The following is an 11,155-nucleotide window of genomic DNA, read 5'->3' as shown; positions in this document are numbered from 1 at the left end:
TGCTTCATCCATCTGCCCATCTCTATATAAGTCCTTTGTTTTGCCACCAAAGCATTGCTTTTTGGGACAACCTCCATCAAGGAGAACAAGCACTCCTCTCTCTTTGGTTCCCAGGAGAAATGCATGTGGGAGATATTACATTTTAGAAGGGATAAGCTAATTTTATTTATGGCTCTCTTGTGTGGATTACAAAAAAACCCCAAATCCAATTCAATACTCAAACAGAGGACAAAAGCAAAATAAATTTCATGCACAATACGGCAATGACAGGTCACACTCCCAAGAAACAGAAGGATACTTTGTCCTTGGATTTTGAAACACTGCTGAAACACTCCTTGGGCTGGCAAAGAGCATTGTGTAATTGAAGACTGAGAGAAGACAAGTAGGCAGGAGTAGGCACCACACCTAGGAAGGCATTCATCTTAAAACACTTCAAGGGTGTCAAAGGACGACTCCAAGATGAGAAAAATCTGGTAATAAATCAGTTGAAAGACTTAGACAAATAGACAGGGATGATGCACGTGTCTGAAAAATATGGGCTTTGCCAACAGAGTGCCCTTGAGAGAGCAGCACTTGGGGTGAGGACAGAGCCAGGGATCAGCTCTGGGCACTGACACCAAGGTGAGACCGGGTTTTGCTGACAAGGAAAATGCAAGGATACCTTAGGAGAGACCCTCCTGTGTCACCACTTCAGCCCTTTACAGTGTCAAAAAGGGTTTGAGCAGTACTGCAGGGGCACTGTCATTTATGTGCAGAGACACACAGCTCTGGGGTTTGAGCATCTGTATTTAATTTTCTGCCTTTTATGAGAGGGAGGGGAGCAGGACGTTGTTCTTGTTCTATCCCAGAGCTTTGAGCACGTAACCTATTCTGCCTGGTATCATCATTCAACAAATCAAGAAAATGTTTCAAGAGACAACACATGAAAGGAGACAGGGAAATGTTGCTGATTTAGTTTATTGAGAAAGAAAACCAGGAGTGAGCTGAGTTCCCCAGAGGGTGAGATGAACTGAGGTGAGATCTTTAGCTGGGATTTGCCAGTGGTGATCTGTGGTGAATTCTCTTGGCACTGATACTCAGCATTTTCCAAAATGGCTTAAAGTGATAGTTCCATTGCTGTCCCTGAAAGCAAGGAGAGGAAAGAATGAATTAAACACAGAGTCCTGCCTGCTATAACCTTTCTGATGGCTCCTAGAGGTGGTGTCAGATGGGCTCTTGCCCCAGAGCCAAGGAACTTGCAGACTCATCATCCCATTTGCTACTTGATTATTAAGAGATGAGTGAAACAATTTAACCCATTCTTAAGACTGAAAATATCTGCAGAATGTCAAAAGGAAAGGAATTTCATTTCCTTTCCAGCATGCGAGAAAAATTCCATTAAGGTTAAATGGTCTTAGAACCATTCACACTAACAAAGCAGCCGTAGCCTTTTTTATGCTCTAATGAAAAAAATAAATGAATGCTTGACACGGTGGCTGGCATTCCCTCCTGCCCCATATCTCTAATCAACAGTGTCCAGCAAACAAAAAAAAAGCAGTAACTGTGCAAACTTGTGCCCACAGGAGGCAACTGATAACACAAATGTCACTCATGTTTGTACATACACGACTGCATTGCAGAAGGTACACTTATTGTTGTATGTTGTGTTGTCAGAGCCACAGAGGGGCATGTAGTCAAGTGAGCAGACAGGTTTGGGGTAGTCACTGCAGTCAACCTGCAAAAAATAAAAATAAAAGACTCTGATGTGAAGGAGTCAGTAGCACAAGGGCTTGAACCCTGAGCTAGAGCTGCAGTGCTAATGATACCAATCTTACGGAAAGTAATTAACTTCCTTGCACATCTGATATAAACTGAGGTGTCAGTTTCTCCTATGCCAGGAGAATTTAATAATATAAAAATAGATCATAATTTCCTGTTTGAAGAGATGTATATCATAACCTGGTCATGGCACTTGCAAGCAGCAGCAGTTCACTTGGTGAAGGTGCTGTGCTCTGTGTTCCCCAGCTGGCCAGGAAATTAAATGGAAAAACACTGGTCTTTGGAGAAATGGAGTGCTGATCCTCTATAAAGGTCCATTATCCCTCTTGGAGTCTTAAAACTGGAAGATCAGCACATAGCTGGATACTGCAAGAGTGGGATTCTGTTTCCTGGAGCAATGGATGCTACACTTGCTGAGGAGCACTGTAGGGCTAAAAATGGGTGCATGAAGAGGCTGAAGAATTTCATGGAGGAGAAATCTATCAAGGCTTATTGACTACACAGAAATCACACCTAGCTCAAGTCCTCCACCTGAAAACAGCTGGAGGTTGGGAGGGTAGAAGTCACTCTTCTTTACATTCTGTACTCTCACTCTGTCCTACACAATGCTCACAGCCCCTGCAACAAATTGCCACAGGCCAATGATGGACCACTGGTCTGACCCAAAAGCCATTCTCTGTTCTTATTCACAGTTCTGCCCTGATGGATTATTTCCACTACTCTTTTACTCATCCCTTCCTGAGCAGTCACCTGTTCCTCTGCTGGCATTCACACAAATAATGTTTATTACGTGCAGAGAAAGCAAAATCACTCCTGTTCTGCAGTGCAGCAGCTGTTTCGCTTCTGCAGGACACTGCTGGTCTGAGGGCTGCTGCAGACACTGGCAGTGCTTCCCCTGACAGCAGCAGGGCCAAAACCCAGCCCCTGATCACCCAATTCACTTACTGTGACAATTTCCTTCTTACATTCACCGTCAGTCTTCTTGCCAACACTGGTTCCAGCCTCTCTGGGAAGGGAAAAGACCTGCATTAGGGAGCTGAACCCCATCACCCAGGAATGCTGAGCAGCCTCAGGCACAAAATATGGGATACAGAAGATATCCAGCTTAGGTTGTGTCCATGTGGCTCCAGGGACCAGCTCAGGTGGTGCCACTGCCTGCCACAGAGCTGGTTTATAGCAAGGTGTGAGGGACAGGGGCCAGAGTGGATGAGGAGACACACTGTGTGACAATGTCAGTGCCCCCTGGGTTAGTTGTTCTCTGCAAGGCAGCATCCTTTTAACTCAGCTAAAAGGTCCCCACCCAGCCCTCTACTTCTCTGTCTAGACCAAAGGCACAGCTTTCCTTCTAATCACAGAGGGAAACAAGGCTTAGTCAGGAGGAAAAGAGGAGAGTCAAAGTCCAAGCACCTCAGAGAAAAGGCCTTGGTGGAAGCCCTGCAATCCCTGGGAGCAGCTGCAGGAGCAGCACCCCCGTCCCTGTGCTCAGCACTCACAGGTTCCGGGCACACAGCAGGCACTCGTTGTCGTAGGTGACCCAGTCGGTCCCGCAGACGGGGCTGATGTCTTTGCTGCACAGCACCACCACTTTGCCCTCCTCACTGGTTGTGTTGGGGTACCTGCTGCAATCCACCTGGTGAGGGAACAAACAAAAGCCTGGTGAAGCTTTGCTTACAGCACACAAGTGGATCTGGTGAGTGTCTGCCTGGACAGCAGCACAGCACAGGAAAAGCTTTTCCGTGAGTCACTGTGATGGCAGTTCACTTGGAGGTGACCAGTGCAAGATTCTGACAGCTCATCTGTTCTCTTGTTTAGGGTTTGGATTATTTCAATAAGCACCTCTGGCCACTCAGAGGCAAGACACACCCTTTGTTTTGCCCTTGGTTTAACTTACAGGGGCAACTTCCTTGCATTCTCCGTCGTGGTCTTTACTGACATTGGTTCCATATTCTCTGCAGAGGGAAACACAAATGTTAGGAAGTTCAGCAAAGATGCCTTGCTAGATCCTAGGTGCTAAAATTAATACAAGGGAAAACGGAGTCTTTCTCAGTCAGGCTTTTTTATATCTATATTTGAGAAGGTAGTGCCACCCCCCCTAACCAGCCGAGTAGCTGGCAGGGATGTAAAACCCTGGGAAGCTTTAGGGCCATTTTGGGCAGCTCTGAGCAGAGCATCTCCATCCTTTTGCTGTGATGTGATGTGCTCTCATCACCTGGCTGCTCCTTGAGACAGAGAAGAAAAAACCTGAATAAATTACACAAGCAAAAGAAAGACACAGTGACTAAAGCTCTGCTGAGCACTGTGCCGTGATACCCAGGAAGTTTGGAAGGAATTGACACAGGTGACATGTGACATGAGCAGTGCTGCTGCCAGGAGCTCTGAGCTGTGCTGCCTGAGGTCCCCACGCTGTCCCCATACTGTCCCCATCCTGTTCCCATCCTCTCCCCACACTGTCCCCATCCTGTCCCCTCTCTGTCCCCACGCTGTACATACACATTGTAGGCACAGAGCAGGCACTCATTGCCGTAGGTGACACCATCAGAGCCACAGATGGGGCTGACAGCCTCGCTGCAGACCAGCACCTCTTTGCCCTCCTCTTTTGTGATGTTGGGGTATGTGCTGCAGTCCACCTGCCAGAGCAATCACAACAGGGTGAGAAGACCTGTGACATCCACAACTCTCATTTTGTGTGGGAGTCTGACCTGGTACAACCAGTTCTCACTGTCCCAGCACAAACTTGTGCCGTGGGTCCAGCAGGTAACTGGTGAACCCTTCCTGCAGAGATGTTCCCACAGAGCAGGAGAAGAGGAGGAGGGAAGGGCTATAACCATGCAGCCCCTCAGATGGGATAAACCAGTGCTGGTCTCATGCTCACTTGACATGATTTTATAAAGTCTCTCCATTGGTCCCTGGTTCTTCTATTCTTGTGGCACCTCCACTGCACTTCTGTTTTTACTTTTTCATTCTTAATACACTGATTATGTTTTTTCAGATGACCAAGACTAATGACCTGTGAGGAAGCTGGACCAGCTCAGAGTATTTTAACCTTTCAGTAAGTTGCCCTCAGGTAGGCTCTGATACCAGTCTATTGCTTCAGTTTAGAACCAGCTATATATTTCCAGCTTAAAGCTTAGACCAGTCTACAGTTGCTGAAAAATTAATTAATCCAAAAACATTGTATCATTACTACTAAAACATTATTAACATACAGCTTGGATGTACAGCCAAGGGCAGTATAATTTAATATTTTACATTGTAGAATCTGATTACAGTGACCCAAGTGTCACACTGAGGTGAAAAACAGCCGAGCATCTACAGGCTGGATGTTCTCCCTGTTCCTCTGGTTGTGTCTTTACCAGGCCACATACTTAAGAAAAGTGACAGAAAGAAATCTTCCACTTACCTCAATCCCAAAGGCAGTATCTGGAAAAGAAAAGAGAGGCAGAAATCATGAACCAAAGCCAATATGATAAGACCACAATTAAAGTTGGAAATATGGTTATAAAATTCCCATACGCAGGACCAAGCTGAATGATTTCCAGTGATTGTTTTTTGAACTAAATAAACTATGTATGATTTTTTTTCTCTATGTTGATAAGTATAATAGCATGGCTTATTGATGGCTGTGATGAAACACCTTTTTGAATAGCTTTGTTCTTTTTTTTGTTCTGAGATATGTCGACTTATTAGCTGAAAACAGAAGAGCTTTTCCTTCCTTATCTCTTTACATATCCGTTTTGACCCTAAAGCACTGCTGTTACATATCTGAAAATACACCTGAATCAACACAGACAAATGCAAATAGTCACCTACAGGATAAGCAAATACATACAGCATCTGTTGTCAGAAATATGCATTTGAAAGAAGGCGAGTGTATTTTCATCAGTTGTGAATGTAGTGAGAACATCAGAGTCTGGCTTGTTTTCATCTCTTGTTGTTCCATTAGCAGAAAGAGCATTGCAGGAAATTTGCCAGAGTCTTGCAAAGAACTTGCCTGTGCCATTACAATATTTCCCTTACTAGTTACTGGAGGTCTCAGCCCCTTCTTATGGCCTCATTTCAAGTATTCATCCATTTTCTGTAATTGTACAAGTCTAAGCAGTGTAATGGTGTGAGAACATCAGTGTACAGAGTGTAACAGCACGAGTTGCCAGCACAGAACTCCCCTTGTTGTTATTTATATTTATGACAACCAGCTACAGCAGCGAGCCATTGAGGACTGCCCTGAAACAACCTGCACGATGCCAAGCAAGGCAGCAGAGCCCTCTGAAGGAGATTTTACTGTCTTTGAATCCTCTGTCTTATCCCTCTAAAGACAGCCAGCACTCAGACACCTGGAGAGTCACTCACCTGGGATGCAGCAGAGTGCAGAGAGCAGCACCAGGAGCCCTGCTGTGGTCATGGTGGAGGTGTCTGGAGTCTGCAGGCTGCCTGCTCCCTCTCTGCTCACCAGATGGTCCCTCCAGGGCTGGCTGCAAATATATACAAATGCAATGTCTAAACTGTTCAACTGTAACATAAAACAACCTGCAGAATCTGTCACCAGTACAATGAGCCCGGTAATATTTATGGAGGTCTTGACTTTTCAGGGAATGGTCTGTGTCTGCTAGGCAATTGATTTTGGCTGGACACCTGGTTAATAGATCAAGACGAGTATCACAAGTTCTGAGTGGTCAAAAGCAAACAAACAGGCTTTTGGACAAAAGAAACCTCTTTGGGATTCTAATGGAAATGTAAGGAGCACAAAATATTGAGGAGAGTAAAGGGCAGGCCCCTAATTTTGTCTCTTGCAGAGCAGCATCTCCCATCAGGGAGCAGCTAGAACCCTGTCTGCAGATCAGGGAGCAGCTAGAACCCTGTCTGCAGATCAGGCTGAATTTCTGCTTTCCTTTCTAGTTTTGGGTGGCTTTTTCTCCCCAAATTCCCAGATAAACACCTCTAGGTACAAACACAGGTCAGGTGTGGCTTTGCCACCAGCAGCACCAGTTAATCTTTGTCAGGCAAGTCTGGCAGGACTGGATCTAACCTATGAATCCAAAGGTATTTAGCACCAGTGTGAGCAAAGTTAAGGCTTCTTGACAGTTTCACTGCCTGGGTATAGAAGAGCTCAGTAGAAGACTTGAAAGCAGGTTAAAAATCTGTCAAATGCCACTAAAAATGTCACTTGAACCTTAGCAACAGGGAGCACTTATTTACAGACCCAATCCCAGTTAAACACAGGGATTCAGAGTGTTCAGCCAAGCCACCTGAAGAACAAAAGACACTGAAGGTTTGGGAGCCTATTTACATTGCACCAGCTACACATGAGAGTACAGTAGGTCCTTCCCTCTTGCAGATATTTTAGAAAATGATACTTAAAATATAGAATCTGTCCCCATTTCTCTGTCTGTCTCACACCATCAGCCTTTGTGTAATCTCCAAATTGCACCTGCCTAGGAGCAGATCTGCACCTCTGCTGTTTTAGTAGCTGTAATTTTACAGGAGTGGGTTCTGCCTGTAACCTGTTCCTCATCCCTTTTACAGGTTCAAAATGGCGAGCATACTTGGGGTATTTTGGGGGACATGGGAGCTAAGCATTGTGCTTAGGGTAGATTTCAGAACCAAGGGAGGTGCAGAGCAAAAGGTGCCTTTAATGAACCAGGAATCACCCATTAGACAAATGGAACTGATCTGAAATCATTGAAATTCACCCCAAGCAAATGTGCTACCAGAGCAGTCTAAATGGTATATTTTGACCCTTAAATGAGTATATTGTATAGTGCATGGAATCACCTGTCCTGGCACGCCCAGAAGGCCACAGCATGGCTGTGTGGATATGCAGGTCACATTTTCACCTCCAAGAGATGAGATTCTTCACAGGCAGCAGCATCGAAATAATTATGCTGCTGTGATTGTTTCTATAAATTACAGGGAGCATGCATGAATATTTCAGACAGATTTGGCACATCTTCAGGATATATTGCCCTGATGTTCTTGTGAGCAGCATCTCTTGGAAGCCAAGCACTTTTCCCTGAGCATGTGCAGAGTTACTGGAGCTGCTCCCTACATGTCACAGTTGCTGCTTTTATCTGTGCAGGCTCTGCAGAGTTGGAGGGGGCTGCACCTTTCTGGGTTAAATATGGACTTTGCCACTGCCTCCTCCAGCCAAGACCATCCTCACCAGCCTTCTCAGCCCCATCCTGGCAGCTTTGGACAGGTTTCCTCCTGCCTGGTGCCTGCATGCTGCTCCCTGCCCTGGGCAGTGCTGTTTTTTGGGCAAGACCAACCTCTCCTGATGAGTGGAGAGCACCTTCCTGCCAAAGCCTGGCAAAACCAGAGAAAGATTTTCCACTTCAGCCTCTGGGTCTGGCACTGGCCCCAGGCAACTCAGATTTTCTCTGACCACCACAGTACCTGTCTGATGTCCAGCTGACCCTTTCCTTCTCTCTCTCACCTACAGACACTTCAGACTTGACTCTGCAACAATTAAATGGTGACTGAGGATCACCTGAGCCATTCAGGTACCCTCTAGGCAAGCCACAAAAGTGACACCCAGAAATCCCCATAAGGTGAAACAAGGATTCAGACACTTGCACAGCCTGAAGCCATTCAGCATCCACAGCCTCCCCACCCAGGGTTAGAGCTCTGGATTATCCTGCCTCTGATAACAGCGTGGAAAAATCCCACTGGCTGAACTCATGCTGCAGGACAGGTCTCTCAGTCCTTAGCTACTCCTGGAAGAACAGTTAGAAAGAGGATTTGGTCTGCAATCCTGCCACTGATCTGCTGTAATCCACTTCATTATGGTCTTCTAATCCTCAAAGTCAGATGCAGCATATGGCTAATGACCATTTGGCTAAAGGAAAATCCTCTGAGTGCAGCAGCCAGCACGAGGGCAGAGATCCTACAAGAGAGCTGGAGATGGACAAGAGCATGGAGTGATAGGACAAGGGGGAATGGAAAGGCTTTAAGCAGAAGGAGGGTAGGTATGGATTAAGTATCAGGGATAAATTCTTTAGTGGGAGGTCCTGGCACATGTTCTGGCACAGAGAAGCTGTGGCTGCTCCATCCCTGGAAGTGTCCAAGGCCCGGCAGGAGCAACCTGGAATAGTGGAAGATGTCCCAGCTATGGCAGAGGGGTTGGACCAAATTGATCTTTAAGGTCTCTTCCAACCCCAAAATTTCTATGATTCTGTAATCTGCAGGCAAGCAAAGGCAGTGCCACACTCAGGGTGCTGCCTGCTATGGTCCTGAGCACCACAAGGTCTGTGTGCTGACACCAAGGCAGGATTTGGCCATTATACAGCATCCTCTCTGGCTTACTCATGTAATTTCTTGTTTTACATTTCCCATTACAGGGGTTTTTTTTCAGTATTGATTTCATATTCTCTGAAAGAATCAAAACTGAGGTTGGAGAATTTTTTTAGCAGATATGCAACTTCTCATCATAAATAACACATTGATAAATAATGGCAAATCATTTAATGCACTTTTCAAAACACTCCTGGGGTTTGTAACATTATTTAATTAACAAGTATCTGTTGTAAAAGTGGGAAATACCAATTAGTTGTAGCTCTTTCATGAAAAGGCCTCCAATCACTCCAAAATGCCTGCTAAACACAACTCAGGCTGCAGTTTTCATCTCTGGCTTTCTTTTGGCCACAGTGTGGCAAATAACTGTGTGCACTGAGCCACATTTCTGGAGAAACCAACACAGCACAAATGGAAGCTCTGCCTCTTGCCCAGTGCTTGAAGGCCTCATTTGAACTGAGCAATAAAGCAAACAAAGTCACTGATATGATTAAAACATCTCCCTATTAAAACATATCCATGTGCTTATGAACTTATTAAATAGAACTTGATCCAGGTAATGCCAGTGGATGTTTTCCTGAGCTAATAAGACCATGTGCAGAACTTTGTACCCTGCAGCTGAAGGCTAACATGGTTTCACATTACTTATGCAATGAATTAAATGTGTTTGGCCCCACTACAAGGGCAGATGTTGACACATGGGAATGAGTCCAGCAGAGACAGGCAGGCTGCCCAGGGACAGTGGCACAGGGCATTCCAGGAAAGCTGGAGGAGCTGGGCTTCATCCTGGAGGATGGATGGCTGCTGGGATCACATTTCTGCCTGCAGCTCCCTGATGGGCTTAGAGATAAGCCAGAGCCAGAGTCTTCTCTAAGCTGTATGGCAAAAGGATTAAATTCTGAATGAGTGTGAGGAATTATTCCTTGCCATGAGGGTGATCAAGCACAGAAAGCAGAGAGGCCATGCATGTCCTTCCCCAGTGCTATTGAGAACCCAACAGAAAAATAAACCTTGGGCAGCCTGACCCACCTTTGACTTTGGCCTTGCTTTGATCAGGGCTTGAGCCAGCTCTGGGCAACTCTTACAACTTGACTTATTTTATTTATATTGTACTTATATAATTCTCTCTCCTATAAATAGTTGTTATTAATAAAAAACCCACAATATTTCTCTATGACCCAGGCCAGTGTTCTCAGAATTTTCCTACAGCTTTTACTAAAGGGTCACAGGTAAGATCTACAAAGAGCTCCCAGAATGTTTTTGCATTCATTACAGGGGGTTACCAGTAATATGTACAACAGAAAGAGTGGATTGCAGTCATTGTTAAAACAAAACCACACCAAATATTAGGAAATTAGTTTAAACCATTCAAATTTTAGGACATTATTAGCTCTCAATGATTTCAAAGTCTTTCCATTTCTGCAGGAGCCCAGCACTTTGCTACCACAACCCGACTCTGGAAGAGCATCAGCATTGGAAAAGTTATAGAAAAGTTATCTGCACTACAGAAAATCAGCTGCCAAAATATTATCACTTATCACTTCCCTGCTGTGCTGCAGCCTGGACCAGCCGTGGGTCTCAGCAGCAGCAGCAGCTCTGAGGACACATCCCCATCCCTCATCTCCCCAGCTCGTGCTGTGCTCCAGTTCTGAGAAGTTTCTGGATGATGAGGATGTCAGGTCAGGGCTCCATTGCAGAAGGCAGGAGTAACTCATGAGGAAGCAGGAAAATGCCACAGTGAACATCAGAAAAAGGAGGCAGCAACCAGCACGGTTTGGCTGGACACTGACCCAGGTTATTGCTCTTTGAAGTGAGCACACTGCAGGGAAGGTGGGCTGGAGGTAACAGAGGTATTAACCTGCAGCTGATCAGAGGAACAGGAAATCATTGGTTTAATCAGTTTCCCTAACACTTCAGCGATCTCAGCTCTGCATCACTGAGCACTCATCTCATCTTTGCCACAGCCCAAGCAGGAGCAATGAGGAGGTGGCTGCAGGGAAGTGGCAGCTGACCTGGGATTGACACCATTCGTGGCTGCCTGGCAGGACAAAGTCAATCAGGCAGCTTCACTGCTAGGGCTGGGAAAGTCTCCTTCAGGAGAAAATCTTCC

At 45.7% G+C, this 11,155-nt stretch overlaps 1 protein-coding gene across 1 annotated transcript; it reads right to left on the bottom strand.

Moving 5' to 3' along the window:
- Positions 1 to 978: 978 nt before the first annotated feature.
- On the bottom strand, positions 979 to 10,737 carry LOC130258844 (ovomucoid-like). Its single transcript, XM_056502571.1, is given in 9 exon segments — positions 979 to 1,122; positions 1,605 to 1,714; positions 2,704 to 2,764; positions 3,252 to 3,388; positions 3,650 to 3,707; positions 4,249 to 4,385; positions 5,159 to 5,178; positions 6,106 to 6,231; positions 10,671 to 10,737. Coding segments are annotated over 9 exon segments (762 nt in total). The 3' UTR covers positions 979 to 1,076.
- Between the last annotated feature and the right edge of the window lie 418 nt (positions 10,738 to 11,155).

Source organism: Oenanthe melanoleuca, chromosome 13, assembly GCF_029582105.1.
Source record: "Oenanthe melanoleuca isolate GR-GAL-2019-014 chromosome 13, OMel1.0, whole genome shotgun sequence".
Lineage (NCBI taxonomy): Eukaryota > Metazoa > Chordata > Aves > Passeriformes > Muscicapidae > Oenanthe > Oenanthe melanoleuca.
Note: the sequence above shows the minus strand (reverse complement) of the source record. Positions and strands in the feature narration are given on the sequence as shown.